The sequence below is a fragment of the Patiria miniata genome, unplaced genomic scaffold, assembly GCF_015706575.1.
Source record: "Patiria miniata isolate m_02_andy unplaced genomic scaffold, ASM1570657v1 HiC_scaffold_5, whole genome shotgun sequence".
In the NCBI taxonomy this organism is placed as follows: Eukaryota; Metazoa; Echinodermata; class Asteroidea; order Valvatida; family Asterinidae; genus Patiria; species Patiria miniata.
The window spans coordinates 35,781,888-35,798,103 of NW_024037072.1; the positions used below are offsets into that span (position 1 = coordinate 35,781,888).

Below are 16,216 nucleotides of genomic sequence, written 5' to 3' on the forward strand. Positions count from 1 at the left end.
CCCCTAGGCCCCCTCTCGCGACGCCCATGGATGAGGCCCCTCCCCCTCTTTTTCCCTTAAAAATGTATAGCATTCACTTATAAGCCCAAACTTCGACAAGTTGGTTGTTACGCACTTTGAACAATTGTTGCTCGAAACGAAATCAAATGCACAAAAAGCAAATGATTATCCTATTGTGGTATTTTCCCGTATTTTAGGAAATATGCCTATAGCGGGAGTGTTTTTCCTTCTGTTTTGCATTTGTTTGTGTTGGGTTGTTTAGTGCACATACCCGAAGATGAAGAGAAGCCATTACATTTGAAAACATTTTTTTTTTAATTGATGGCATTCAGGGGCCACCTTAACAAAAAAAATGTAGTTGGGTTCCTTTTCCAGATTGGGCAACCTTTGTTTTGCACCGACAAGATTAGTATCTAGACGTCTGTTCAAGATTAACGGCTAATAAATTGTACATGAAATGGAAATGAAGGTGTAGAGTACCCGACTGGCCATGCAGAAATACATGTTGTAGCCTTGGCTCCCGGTTGGTAACAAAAACGCTGCAAATTGTATGCGGATATTTGGCAGTTTCTTGACGAAAATTTGGAATTTAGTCATGGCTGAAGGTAAGTCACTCTACTATTAGTATTATCGAAGCAATTATACTATCGCAGCATAGGAAATTTGGAAAGATTCCCATTTCCCTTTAGTCATGTTAGTTGATCAACACTGTACACCATTCACTTTACCGTCATGACCGTGTACCGTCTACGGTGTAGTGACTAGTTACTAGTGTACATGTACATATGTAAAGTGAATGGTGCCCCAATCCCCAATCAGTAGACTTGTCACAGTGATTTTTGTTCTCCTTTCGGGGTAGGGCAGGGTCTTAAGAAATCATCCTGTAGGCATATAATCTACAATCAACTTGAACGTTAAACATGTTAAAATTAAAGGGAAATATTGGAGTAATTGCAGAATACCCCGCCACTCGGAAATACATCCCTAAAATCACTGGCTACACCTTACGAGGTTGGAATCACTGGAAAAGAAACTATTTAAGTCCATTGCCAGCTACGCGGGTGAGTGGGGGTCCATTATTTGAGAACGAAGCAACACAAAAGGAATGGGAGTTGCTGAAAAAAATTCGAAGTCCAAACCAACTACCCTGTTGGCGGCTTCGCGGTTACGGAGTGGGAGTGCAATGGAGCATGACGCATACCGGTAGTACATACAAGTAGCACTGAGAAGGTTTATTGAGGTCAACCAACCGTGACCTCGTAGCCGGCTACGAGGTGGATAGATTGAGTGGCGGTGTATTCTGCAATTGTGCCGAAACATTATCAGACTTTATTCAGGGGATGTTTTGGTCAAAAACTATGAATGAAAAAGTTGAAAATAATGAAACGCTATATGCTCCAGCCTTACCTTAAACAATCAAATTTGTCGAGGCACGTCATTTTGCCATTACTTACATAATGAAGCCAAAATGAAGCTGAATCCAACAGATTTCAACAGGCATGACAGGGATACTTAAGGGGTTTACTTCTCAATCCAACAGGACCAAGGCTTCCACCATGTCCAAGCGGGTGTGTAAAGTAGTTGGATCCTGTTGGATTGTGCAGGCTTGGCAGAGTTAGGGTTTCAGTAAAACCAATACTAGAATCTTATCTTGCTAAACTGTGCATTCCAATTTAAATGGTGACTTTGTGCATGTCCTTTTCAAATTGCAGTTGAGATGACACCGCAGCCTGTGGAGAGCAATGTAGGCGGGAATGTAGAAAATGCTGTAAGTAATTTTAATTTTATGGGCTTTGTGCACAATACCCCCTCAATACCGTGGACAAGCTGAATGGAAGAGCTCAAACTTGAATGTGGTTTTGCCATGATACAATGTAGAACCGGAGGAACCAACGGTTATTGGGGTACATGTAGATTGGCACATGCAGACAGGCATCTGTGGATCAAGAGAGGCGGCCCAGCATGGGATGGTACCCATTGAAGAGGTTGAATGAGTGAGAACCCTCATTTCTAGGGGGTCGGGGAATGGGGTCACGCTGATTAGGCAAGTCTCCAGGTGCTTTGTGGTGCGGGAAATCATCAGAAAAGCTGGATGCAAGCACCAATTATTCTGTCCGGCTTGCTTTCATTTCGTAGAAATGAAGAACTGTTTGTCCGAAAGACTCGTTTCAAGGCGACCTAGAGAGACCGTGCACTTTCTGGCTCTGCACCGTGTCTCTGGAACTTGTTAAAAGACGAGTTAATAAGGGCAATACACCAATTATCTCTCTTCACACGCCACCTAATGACCCACCTCTTCAATCAGTTTCTCTCTCACACATAATGACCTCTTACCTTCACGAACACTGACTTTTCACCGATCGGCGCCTTTAAATGACCATTATTTTCAGATATTGTGCGCCTTTCAAATGCTTCGTTATTATTAGGTCATTTCCAACACCTAGTCAATCGACTGATTTTGAAAATAAGAGAATGCTAAAATCGTGTTTGAGGATTAAAATATAATGCATTGTTTTTCACTTTTTTTTCTCAAAAATGGTAACATCTAATGAGCTGAAACTTGGGTTTTTTAACATTCTTGCTTGGATTTTGAGTGGTGTAAGTATTGGAAATGAAGAAAATGCATGAAAGCAAATGATCCTACATGCCTTTAAGGCTTCTCAATGATTCTAGAGCCAGAGATGAAACCAAAGCTGGCTTGTGTTTTAATACCTAAATGCACCATCCCTGTCCTTTTTAGCCCCCGAAGCCCGAGTCGCCACACGTGGAACACGGGCTGACAGAGAACATCCAGAAAATCATCAGTCACGAGAAGGTGGAGGTAGAAAAGACCAAAGTGGACCTGGAGTCGCTGACGACACGAGCGTACCTGGACAACACTGTGGTGCCGATACTCCTCCAGGGGATGTCGGCATTGGCAAAGGAGAGGTGAGACTAGAACAAAATCTGCAGCAAGCCTACTACACAGCAGTGTTGTAGGCAGGGAACATTCAGCTGTTTGCATGGCTGATTTTTTTAAAAACAAAATCACAGCCAGTTTCAAATGGTACCTTGCGTACAGCTTGCTCAGTCCATTGATAAGCTGTGCTTCACTGGAAAGTAATTACAGTCGAATCTCGTTAGTGCAAACTCTGTTAATACAAAATTCTGGTTATAACAAACAAAAAGCCTTAGTCCCGACTGTGCATTTATGTGCACAACGAATGGGACTGATGTTCCTCTTAAAACAAAATTCTGATATAGCAAACAATTTGGCTAGGTCCGAATTCGAACCAGTTTGTGTTAACGAGACTTAACTGTACCAACATTCTGTCTCACCCAAACCAATTTTTAAATAAGCAAAGGTGGTGTAAAGCGGCTGTATACATTTAATTTGTTTTTCCATAGGCGGTTAGAAAATCCTAGGTAAAGCCACTTCATGTACATGCTCTGAGTTTTTACTTAACACAATCTGTGCTTCACATGATATCTTACATAAAACACGGTTCACAGAGTTGTAATCTAGTCCATCACAAGTCAGGTGATTGACCAAGCACATGAACTACTGGGCCCAATTTTATGGTACTGCTAAGCCTACGTCTATTTCTTGGAGACCGTAAGCAGTAAAAGCACAGCAAAGGCGACATAACGACAGAAATCTCCACGCACGCGCATCCGTTAGCACATCCACGCCATGATATATAGTACTTTTAAAAGCACAATTTTCTGCTTTAGCAAGCACAACTTTTCTGCTAACTAGTACTAAGCAGCGCCGTGAAATTTGGCCCTGGTGCTTTGCACTGTAAAAGGGGAGCATTGACAAACAATTGCCTTCCTAATAGTTCAGTTGAAAAGCTTAGACCTATCACATAACATGAAACAGGATAACTTGTGATGGCTTGATTTCAACTCAGGTGCAGTTGTATACTTGTGTTATTTACCATTGAATCAAACGTAAAATCTCAGATGGATCATGCCATATTTAGAGGCTGCCCATGTCCTAAATTATAATTACTGGTACTTTGATGGGGTCAGCAGCCTTAGCCCCCAAATTTTGGCTTTTTACTTGTGCTTGCTTTCAGGGAACCAGTTTTCTGAAAAATGAATATAACGGCCAACAGATGGGTCTCAACAATTGTAGTCACTGGCTAAAACTTACTTCAGCTCCAACACACAAGACCATGCCTTGGACATTCACACAAACTTGCATAATAACATATGAGTGGTGGATGGCAATGAATAACAAAAAGCCTTTGCATTGCTTTGTCCATTTGCTGTATTTCTGTGATATTAATTCAATTTTACCATTTATATTAAATGTTGTCTTTTTGAACAGGCCACCCAACCCTATTGAGTACCTTGCTGGCTACCTTCTGAAGAATAAAGACCAATTTGAGGGAAGCAGCTGAAAAAAGTCTTAAATAAATAAAAAATAAATAAAGGGGGGAAAGAAATAACGTAAGCATTTGTCTTGTTCTTTGAATTGAACTGTCCTTGAATTGAATTGCAACAGAATGGGGAGCTTATGGACTCCGTACACAAACGGTGGATGAAGCTTTGTGAACTCTTTTGAAAGCCCCAGTGGGAGGGCATCAAGTGCACGTACTGGTTTGCAGGTGTATAGGGTGAAGTACACATGTTCGCCAAACTTGGTGCGAAGTACAACAAAGTTTATTCTGAACTGCACAAACTTTTAGTGTCTTTGCTTGGGAGTCAGAGGCTATCCATTTGTAAGTGTTGAGCGGGTACTTGTGCACGGAGTCCATAGGATTGAGATTCAGTTATAAGATCCTTTCACTGTAGATTGGACCTTTTCAAGACAGTCCAACACACTCATGGGGGGATTACTGTTTTCTTTTCCCTTGAAGCCTGTAGTCACAAGATGCATGTTTGGTAAAGAGGGTCACACTTTTCAAATACCCTGTAGATTGACTGATCAGTAACGTGCTTGACAAAATGTGTATAGCCTTGTCATGCTTACTGTGTTGAAACAAAGCCCTGCAGACTTGAAAAAAAAACCCACTGGTTAATGGTCAATTTGCATTTCATCCAAATATTTGGCAGTTGTAATGCCAATGAATCCCACACATATAATGTAAATATTGAGGTATCAATTTTCACCATTTTTTAATATGAAGGTAGAAAGGGGGCTTTCCATAATCATATGGTAACAAAAATGTTCTTTTTGAAAATGTGATTCTTTTATAGAGTTGTATATTCGGTAGAAGTTGGATACAATGTTAAGGCTACATGCATTTGTTTTAGTGATACAACACCATGTTGTAAATGAGTGTAAAATCGCAAGCAATTTGTGAAATAGCAATATTTGCACTGAAGAAATGGGTCAATACCTGAAGAAATGTCCCCAAAGGCAAAAGATTTTTCAATGTTATAAAACCTTATAGTTGCTCTCTCATGCTCTCGAACAATATTTTTTTTCTGACATGCATGTGTGTCTACTTATGTATGTTTTATTTTAACGAAGAATAATTCATGGGGGGGGGGGGGCGGAAGTCTGGAACACACTGAAACAAGGCTTTTACTTCTGGTTTGGTTTTGCATACAGACAGATCTGCCCTGCGAGTCGACTGCGAAATAGCACTTTAAAAATCAAATCTTTTTTTCGAAGTGAATCTTTAAAATGCAACTTTGAACGCCATGTCTTTTGAGGTATAAAGTATTTGATATTTGCTTTCGTAGTTGCGTTCTTTTATTTGTGTATTGTCAATAAATGTTCCCTTTGTAAATAATATCTTGGTCAAGTTGCTGCTTATTAGTGTGGTTAAGATTAAGAATCACAAGAATATCAATATTCGTTTAACACTTTACATGTAAACAGCATGCACGTCTAGAATATGTACACGTGAACTGTGCTTGGTGCTGGTGCATGCAATGGAGCATTATCATTCTTAAGGGTTTAAACCTGATTCCAGAGCCTGTTGGTTTCCATCATATTTTTTTCATTCAGGAAAACAATTATTCGACATATATTTTCTTATTTTCTATTAATTATACCATTGAGTTCAATTTTCTGATAAAAAGCTTTCAAACAGGAGAAAGAAAAAGAAAAATGACACTGATCTAGACAAAGATTCCTCACTCTAATGGATGCTCCCAGAGTGGGACAGGTGAGCTATCATTGGCCATCTCTATGGAAACGTACATGTAATGCACAGATGTACGCAATGTGGTGGGCGCATACAAAATGTAAATGAATTTCTGTCCCAATCATGTTAGTCAACTCGCTAGACACGTCGAACCCAGAATATGATGATAAACACATTCGTGCCATGCTAGTAGATACTGGGGGCGCCAACAGACAAAACACGTCACGTTTCCTCACGTCTACCACAAAGTGAGCACAAAGTCAGACTTTTTAAGAAGTGTGATTTTTTATTTCTTGATTCTGCAGAACAAGTTTCATGTTGTTATAATGTACATGTGTAATATACAGACAAAGGCTCGACCGTTCTGTTCATGGTCCATCACCATATTTATCTGGGCCACGCATGACCCAACGAGGGCAGCATACCACCATTTATACTCGTGTCTAATGCCCCCTGCATTAATCATTACTTCAGAAAGTGGAAAGATTCATCAATACATTATGACTATGCTCTTTATTTAAACTTGTCTCATGTATGCACATAGTAGCATCAAAACCACTTTCCTTGAACAAAGGCTATACATAATATGCATACATTTATTCACTTCGTAGAGCAAAGGTGCATAAAGAAAATGAAACTAATATAATTTATATCTGGGTCATTCAATAATATTGGGGTCCAAAGTGTGACATTTTGTCCTGTCCATGTTACCTCTTATCCTTATAAGAGTAATATGAATGTGTAGTTCCAAGACCACTCACCCACAGCTGTTATAGAATTCACAGTGAAACCTAAACTACAGAATACAAAAACCACAAAGATCTTTATGAGCTATAAAAGTACCCGCCAAAGAAACTGTCCTGGAATGCCACTAGTTCTTTTTCCTCGTGCTCTTCCTCGTACCTGAGGGGGATGGCGTTGCAGTCTTTTTGGCTCCCCTTCCACGCCCTCGTCCTCTTCCCCTTCCCCGCCCCCTTACCGAAGGTGACTGCATCTCCTCGGAGTGTAGCCCTTCCTCAGTATCTACACTCTCAGTATCAGCCGAGGCGAGTGCATCAGAGGACTGGCTTTCTTCTTCCGTGGTCTCCTGAGATGGCGTCTCAGTCGCTTCCTCCTCTGTCTCATCCTCAATTTCATCCTTAATTTTCATCTCGCCTCCAATGGTGGCTTCTGGTGTTTCCTCGTCTAGTTTCTCTAGTTTAATCTTTGGGAGCATCTCTTCTACTGCCGGCTCCGGTTCCTCTGTCTCAATTGCCTCTCGCTTAACTGTCACAGTTTCTTGTGTTTTCTGTTCCTCCTCAATTTGTTCTTGTCGTCTCCTCTCTGCCTCCATTTCTTGTTTTTTCTGTTCCTCTTCCTGTTTCGTTCTCTCTTCTTGTTTCTTCTTTTCTTCCTCCTTCTGTCTCCTCTCATCTTCTTCCTCTTTCTTCTTAATCTCTTCCTGCTTTTTTAACTCCTCCTCCCTTTTCTTCTTTTCCACTTCCTCCTGTCGAGCCAGTGCTGCCTTTCTTTGCTCCTCTTGTCTCCGGACCTTCTCCTCGGCCTCTTTCTTCTCCATGGCTTCTCGTGCCGCTTTCAGTCCGGCTTCCCTGGCTGCTTCTCTCTTCTCCCTTTTCTCTCTGGCTTCCCTGGCCACTCTCTCCCCTGCCTCCCTGGCTGCCTTCAGACTGGCCTCTTGCTCAGCTTTCATCTTCTCCTGCCTCTCCCTGGCCAGTTTTTCTTCAGCTTCTTTCCTCTTCTTTTCCTCTGCCTCCCGCTGGGCTTTCAACTTTTCTGCCTTTTCCTTGGCGGCCTTCTCAGCGGCCTCCTTTTTCAGCTTCTCCTGCTTGCGCCGCTCCTCGGCCAGCTTTTCCTTGAGTAGTCGCTCTTCTTCCTTCTGTTTTTCTTCCGCCTCCTTTTTGATCCTCAGCTCTTCCGAAAGTTTCTTTCGTTCCTCCTCTTCCTTCTTCTTCTTCTCGGCCAGCGGATCCTTTTCTAGGACTGCCATGATGGCTGGTGGAATGTGTGATTGCTGTGATTTCAGAAATCAATATTCTTCAAATTTAGCACTTGGCATTTAAAATTACTAATGGAATCTGTAACTGTTACTAACCGCTTTTCATTTTTGTTTACAATGAAAAAGCAATAGGGATGAAAATTAAGATAATCTGAAATTCGTAAGATTTAGAGGTGAACAAATGGCAAAAAAGCTTTTAATAATAATAAATAATAATAATGGAGTCTTAAATAGCGCACGTATCTACAAACTATTAGGTACTCAAGGCGCTGGAGATATGTCTATTATTAAAGAAAGGTAAATCAAGTTTATGAGAGATATGTGACCCATTATGTAGCACCTTATATGGGTTGACAAGGCGCTGCGGTGCATATTGCAGCCACTGCCAGAAACACCGGGGCAAACCCCTTCTCTTAGCGATAAGTGTTACTGGGTTCTTTTAACGTGCATTACACAACACACAGGACTTACGGCTTTACGTCCCCTCCGAAGGACGAAGCAATAATGGTAAAGTGCCTTGCTCAAGAGCACAAGCACCATGTTCCCACGGTCAGGATTCGAACCCATGTACCACGGCACACGAGTCGAACACCGTAACCATTGGACCACAGCACCCCACTCCACAAATCAGCTTTTGAGACCAAATGGCCTCAAAATCTGACTGTTTGGTCTAGAATGATCCAGGAGTGTTAGAGTTAAAGGCTGGGTCGTAGAGATCGTTACCTGATGTGGTGTGAAGGTCTGCACGTGTGCCAGCATCGGAGTGCGCAAATCTGGGCTCATCTCAAAGACATTCTTGAGCTGGTCGGCTGGAAGCTGCAGAAGAACCTGGAAGGACTGGGGCTTGGTGCGCTACAAGATTAAAAAACAAAAACAAAACTATGACAAGTTAGAGAATTTGAAACCTGGACGTGTTTTGAGGACCGAAATGTTGAGTGTATGGATAGATGGTTTCGTATTGTTGAGGCAATTTCATAATCAGCATTAAAGAGAATGAAAACAAGAATTTTTGACATCATGTGAAATAATTGTATTTGGGTCTGTCCACACTAACGGTTACAACTGATAACTTTATGGGTGAGACATGGGAGGTGGATTTCAAAGCAGGTTTTTTGCTTATTTCTGTTTTTCAGACATTCCTGTATTATTCGTGTTTGCACTGATAACATGGATAAATAAGTAGGCTGATTCACTGGCTATGTAGGAAACTACTAGGCCATCTTTTAAGATGCAATGAAGGATAATGTTCATAACATGGACGGACATTCTTGAATCATTCTATGTTCTTGTTATAATTAATCCAGCCTATATTCCACTTATATAACATGTTCAATAATATTACATGTTCAATAATGAATTGGTATCATTCAACATTAAAGCAACCAGTTCAGTATTTATGATATTACGATGCAACTTAATACATGTTCATAAATGGACAGAAATTTGTAACTAATTTCTGTCCCTGTTATGAACATGAAGTCTTGAAGATGTGTGCACCCTGTTAAAATACCTAGAGGTTTAACCTAAGATTGGCCAGTGGCAATCCCTCAATGGATAGCTTTATATTAGGAACACTTTTGTGATACTTCATGTATTTCATTTACAGCTTCCCAACACTTAAAACATGAAATGTCGGTCCATGTTATGAACATTAAATCTTAAAGATAATCCTCTGTAATTTCTCGAAACCTGAGAAACTGATCGAACTTGTTGGTGGGAAATGTTTTTCCTAGGATATTGGATGTAAAAAGATGGAAAACATGACAGATTACTTCATATATCGACTCGTGTCCATGGTTCCCTCTAAATGTCACACTTTTGTTTCCGTTAGTGTGGACTGTAAAAGTGTCAGACCCTACGAAAACTCACCTCGCAGCACTTGACAAATCCTTCCCAGACCTTGGGCAGATTCCAGACCTGTTTGACGATCAGCCGCTGCAGGATGTTCATGACAAAGCCGCTGAGTCTAGGATACATGCCCAGAGACTGGATGACAGTGCGCATGAGCAGCGTGGGCACGGTGCCTTGCTCCATCAACTGCTGCATGACTACGGCCAGGACCTCTTGGGTGTAGATGGTCTTCTCGTTGAAACACAGGCTGGTGGCTGTGCAGATAAAAATGTGGGCTTATAGACTAATCCAGCAGGCTCATTTAGAAGCCATTAATAGGGCTCGTTCAATGATGGCCATTTCTGTAGGAGAAGTGCAACTGCGTATTTTACGCAATGAAGCACTCATTGCTCAGTGTTGAAAATGTTCCAAACGCGCCCTTGTTGCTTGAAATGTGTTCAAAATATGACGCAGCTGATGTTCGTTATGCAAGTTGTCGCTCAAAATGCCGATGCACGTGGATGGTCTGTAGGAAATGACGCCATTTGAACGAGACCTATACTTAGGTGGTACCTCAATTTTAAGAACATGTGCAGCATGCCCGCAATGGTACTACCTCATTAGAGCTTTCTAATTGTATTTGACGAATTGGAGCTTAACCTGCAAGTCTCTGTACTCAATCCACCCTGCCCGTTACTACCTGTACCGCCCGAAACTACCAAAGCACTTTAAGCATTTAAGATTTCATCTGAGAAGGTTAAAGTGAATCATCGTCATGAACTCTTGCTCTTCACACGAGTATACACGAGTATAGACCATTCCAAGCATACATTACAATCATTGTACACTCTCTGATGCCCCCTTCAATGGCAAAAGCATCGTCACAGCTATTGTACAAAGCAACTGCCTCTTGACGGATTATCTCAACAAAAGCTTGCACAATGCTTTTGCCATTGAAGGGGCCTCCCCGAGTGTGCAGCAATAGCATGCTTGTTGTGGTCTATAGCACAATGTACTTACAATTTGGGTGTTTCACAATGCAGTGCGCCACCAAGAGTTTGCCACGGAGAGTCCATTTTTCAAGTTTACGGTCGACAAAACATGACCCATTTGAACGTGTATCAGTAGACAACTTGAGCTAATTTGTTAAGGATTGGGGCATAGCGTTCTGCCGCCTTACAAAAAACATCATATTGATTAAAACAAAAGAAAAGGACAAACAGATACTCAAATCATTCACTCTAATAATCACTCTAACAATTTCAAATAGCCCGCGCTGCGCATTTGTCGCCCATCTCCAACAATGCACTGGGAAAAATGAGCTCTCCGTGGCAAACTCTTGGTGGCGCACTGCATTGTGAAACGCCTGAACTGTCATCTGAATTTGCACAAACCCATTTGGTCTGCACTTGGGCACCCAGCGTCTGGCATCCAGGAGACTGTCTATTTAACCCTTTGTCAAAGTTGACTGGGTACCTGGAGCCAATTTCACGGCGCTGCTAAGCACAACAGTTTGCTAAGCACAAAAAAATCTAGCTTATACAAGCAGGTTACCAGCCAAAACTCTATGTGATTTTCATGCTCAGCAAACAACTAATCACGAGCAATGTACATCACATGGAGTTTTGGCTGGTAACCTTTTATAAGCAAGACTTTTTTGTGCTTTGCAAACTTTTGTGCTTAGCAGCGCTGTGAAATTGGCCAACTTGATCCAGTCCACTCATAATCCTTGCTAACCTTTAATGATGGATTTGATGTCACACTTGGATGTGTCGATGTTGTGCAGTGCTATCAGAAGCTCGGCCGGCGTCAGCGGGCTCTGACCGGCGCTGTTGTCCCCCTGATGACTCATCAGCAGGCGATGGAACACCTCCTTGACTACAATGGGGTTTAACTTGATCAGTTTGGGCAGGGCCGCTATCACCTCTTTCTGAAAAATTTGGGACAAAATGCAATTTTCGTTTTTAATGGATCATTTCTAAATTGGAAAATTATAAAATCCTGGAAAAGTTGTGAAATCGTCTATAAGAAATGGAATAGCATTGAGAATCCAATGTTTAGAATTTCCCAACATGATTTGCAACAAGATCTTTTTCAGACTCAATACCTAACCAAGAACTGTTATACCAAAAGAGCTAAGGAACTGGGCCCAATTTTATGGCTCTGATAACCACCGAGTTCAGAGCTTACAATTACCATTCTAAATTAACAGCGCTAGCCAAAAAAAATCACCATTCTAGCAAAAAATAAAAGAAAAAAGAAGAAAAAAATAGCTTTGCTAATCCTGTAAGCACAGATTTTAAGTTATGTACGCATACACATAAGCCATAATTCTGTGCTAATCCATGAAATATGCTAAACTGCAAGCACAGAATTTTCTGCTTGATAAGTGGCGATGTTTCGCTAGAAGTTAACAGACCAATGCAACTGGGCCCAGGCCACAAAGATTTGGGGCACAAAAATCCGATCTGGGACCAGTTTCGAGGACTTTTCCTGGCAAAGATAATGTTTGCTTTAACCCTCGCGTCTTAAGGGCTCTTTGGGGGTCAAGGACCAAATGCCACAGAATACTACATGTGTTGTGCACACTTGTATGGAAAGAAAAGCATACTACAGGTTGCTACTGAGTAGTATGTTGTAGCGTTAGGTGAGGTTAGGGTTAATAGCCAAAACAGGTTACCAGGTAAAATTCCATGTAAAATATTGTTCGTGACCGGTTCTCACCAGCTTATTTTCCCAATAGCACATAAATTTGTCAAATAGGCTATCAGCTTCGGTCCAAAAATTGGGCCACCGGTATCAAATGATCGAAAGGAGCAATGCTCATAGCGATTTTTGGAAAGGTAAGCACATCTAGAGTTGGAAGATGTGTGATAGCTTTGCAGTGTGAGCAGTGGCAGCCTTTTGGTTATTTTTTTCAAAATGGCCGCCAATATGCTTGTTACTGGATTAATTATATGTGGTAACAAGCATGTTTTGGCCGCCATTGTTTAAAAAAAGTGATAGCACCCAAAAAGCTGCCACCACTGCAATGCTATCACATATTTTCCAACTACAGGGGTGTATACCGTGCCAAAAATCACAATGAGCATTATTCCCCTCATCTGATACCGACCAAACCCCCAGGCTGATGGCCTAAAACAATATGTCCAGAACCTGACATGAATGGACAAAACTCATCAACATTGTACTCTTTTTTTTCTTCTGTTCATACCTTTTCCAATCCAATCAGAACGGGGATCAAGAAGCGTACATCAGAGACACGTTTCAGGTACAGGTCACGCACTCGCTTTACAAGGTCTTGCGACGGCGGAGCTAATTTTCAGATATGAACAAAATCAATTTTTTGGTAAATCATTATTGAACACTTTACATCATTAAGCGGATCACATAAAATTGAGGAAAGATGAAATGAAAAGCAAAAGGAAGGTTGTCAGAAAACACTGACACATTCAACTGAAAATGAAAAAAAAATGCACACTAAACCTCATTGAAAACTGACAAAAGTTTTTATAAACTGATAAATAGGTCCAATCTTAGGAAATTGTTGGCTGAGGTTGTTGGTATGAGAGAATAGAAAATTAAAAGCGACGGTAGTGGTATAAACAAAACGATCATCCTGGTACTCAACTTGAATGTGAAGGCTAATGTAAACACAAACAAGAATTTGTGCCAACACGGAGAGCATTCGCATTGTTAATTTATACAAACTGAACATGTCGACTCTTGTGAATTCTGCCACAAATGTTTCGTGACATCAACTTCACTTCGCATTACCAGTTTTTGTGAAATTTTAGCTGGTCTTAAGGCCCACTTGTAAACTTGAACTCACACGCAAACTTATGACATTGTGAGTATTTAATAGAAAAAGCCAATTTACACATAGTGAACTTTGGCACACTTTGATGTACGTGTAAATGTAAATACTGCGTTAGGTCCCCCCAAAAACAAGGAATTTACATTCAAAGTGTGAGCTCACAAATCATGCTGAAACACTAACGTACATGTACTTGAATCCATCAAAATCCATACCCCTGTTTTGGAGCATTTCAGCGGATTCAGGATACCTTTATATTGACAACGGGGATTTAGATGGATTCAGGATTGTAAGCCTAGCAGTACTGCAGGATTTTGATGGATTCAGGATACCTCCATACTGAGCAGTCACCAACACCAAAATGTTTGTGCATGACACAACAGGTGGATTTTGGCGGATTCAGGATACTTTCTAGTAAAAGTGCTCCAGGGGTTAGGGTTGATACAATTCATCCCCCTGCCATTTAACCAACTATCCATTTCATCCAACGAACAATCTTTTGGCAGTGCCATGGACTTACCCCTGTCAGTCAATATGTGTAGCATTCTAGTGACTAGTGTTTCTGCTCCTTTTGGGCAGTTCTCAACCAGCAACAGCAGTTCAGGGGAAGACATGCCCATCCCACGCACCTTCAAAATTGCAAGATCAAAGTTGTAATGAAACATCCTAGCACTTGCTAGTAGCAAGTGCTCACACGTCAGTCAAATCTATTTGACAAGTCTATCCATAGATATTCAATCTTATAAGGTAGTTGACACCATTTGCAAACACTCAAAGATAAAACTGACAAATTTTTACGAAATATCCTACTAGAATTTAAGTAAATTATACCATCCTGTGAAATCATTGCACCTACAATGCAATGGTTTGAATCGTCACAACACACAAGAAAAAAAACCCAGCTTTTGTTCAAATATTGACCAAATAAAGTTTAGCTTGCGATCGGATACATAGCCCTGAATGAGAACTACTTTTCTCAAGTAAACTTCTCAAGTGCAACCTGCACCAAGCATTTTGATGAGAAGTTAGCTGACAAAAATCTAGACGTTTCAAGACTAATTGTCCTTACCGGCGCTTCAAGCACTCTTAGAACGGTCCTTTTGATGAGAGCAGCAGTGGCTACATAAACTGTCGCAAGCCTGCAGAGCAAAAAAATGCACAACAGAAAAAATTGTAAGTAAACGTGAAGACATCACTTATTAATTGGGCATAAAATAGTTAAAAAGGGCCAAAATGTTATGCTTGAAATTATTATCATCATTATTATCTAAGAGTGAAATAATAATGACACACTGACAATGAATTATTATTAAGACATATAAATTTCCAAGATTTATGTCCAACAATGCTTGTCTGGAAAAAAAATTAACAAAATTTAGTTCCAGAAGTTCCAGTTGAGAGTCAATGGGCAAGAAATGTTCGCAGATTTTCGGAAACCATCTGAATAAAGGGTTCATTTGGCTTCATTTTGCCCCTGTAAACGCACAAAAAGATCCACCTGAATCATATAATTCAAAATTTGTTACAAATTCGAAAATAGCACAGGGAAAGCAACCCCCTGCTTTTTAAGTAGTCACAGACAGTCAAAATTTACTTCCACTCCCCCTGCTATACTTTTAATAAACGCTAGTCACCAACAGTCAGATCAAAATCAAGCAAGCACTTTGACTAGTCAAACTGGGTCAACAGTCAAAGCAGATAAGTTGTAATCACAGTTGTTATATCACTCACTAGGAGTCAAAGCATAGCTGTATCAAGTTACTTAATCACGACAAGGCAGTCGATCCTGCATTATGTGGGCTGGGAATTCTTCTATTACTATTACTATTACTATTTTATTTCTCGGGAAAATATCAACAAATACATGTAAACAAATGACTAAAGTTACAACACAAAGCAACAAAAGCTTGAGATACATAAACAAACAAACAAAAACAAAATACCATTCAGCTCCCGAAGGATTGCCCAAAAGAAACGTTGTTTCTGTCTAGGGGTTCTCCAAACTGAATGGCATACGTGAAAACAACAAGCAATAAATATAAAAAGAAATGTTAACTATACAAAAAAAAAAAAAGTTAAATAAGTTACATTAAGTCAAGAACAAAGTTGGTAAATTATATAATTATTAGACAAACAAATCAAAAGAAAAAAAAAATCAATTACATTTGTACTAAGTAAATTAAATGAATAAACAAATTAATATATACATTGTACTTCAACTACTACCACTACTACATGTACTACTACTACTACTTATATTAATAGATAAATAAATAATTAGACAAGTTGGTAAGTTAGCCTAATTAATTAATTAATTAAATGAATGAGTAAATATTGCATTTTTAATTCTTTAAATAAATAGTTATTAATAAATAAACAAAAATTACAGTTTTACAATAAAAAAAAAAAAATGATTCATAATAAAAAAAAAAGAAAAGTTTTCATTATATGAAGGGGTTGAAGAAGGTTAGATAAATAAGTTCAATA

The 16,216-nt window shown here is 40.1% G+C and overlaps 2 protein-coding genes across 2 annotated transcripts in view; one reads left to right on the forward strand and one right to left on the reverse strand.

Annotated features, from left to right (window-relative positions):
• The first annotated feature begins 460 nt into the window (after nucleotides 1–460).
• On the forward strand, nucleotides 461–5,729 carry LOC119740594 (protein dpy-30 homolog). Its single transcript, XM_038215946.1, has 4 exons — nucleotides 461–605; nucleotides 1,713–1,768; nucleotides 2,741–2,928; nucleotides 4,316–5,729. The coding sequence occupies exons 1-4, from the start codon at nucleotides 551–553 to the stop codon at nucleotides 4,386–4,388; spliced, it is 372 nt and encodes a 123-aa protein (XP_038071874.1). The 5' UTR covers nucleotides 461–550; the 3' UTR covers nucleotides 4,389–5,729.
• A 623-nt stretch (nucleotides 5,730–6,352) lies between these two features.
• The window catches only part of LOC119740592 (symplekin-like), a 35,624-nt gene continuing 25,760 nt past the window's right edge, over nucleotides 6,353–16,216 (reverse strand). The window contains 8 exon segments of the mRNA XM_038215945.1: nucleotides 6,353–7,021; nucleotides 7,024–8,097; nucleotides 8,806–8,934; nucleotides 9,952–10,187; nucleotides 11,650–11,842; nucleotides 13,127–13,227; nucleotides 14,250–14,358; nucleotides 14,799–14,868. Of these exon segments, the coding sequence (XP_038071873.1) occupies nucleotides 6,911–7,021; nucleotides 7,024–8,097; nucleotides 8,806–8,934; nucleotides 9,952–10,187; nucleotides 11,650–11,842; nucleotides 13,127–13,227; nucleotides 14,250–14,358; nucleotides 14,799–14,868 (2,023 nt within the window). The 3' untranslated portion in view covers nucleotides 6,353–6,910.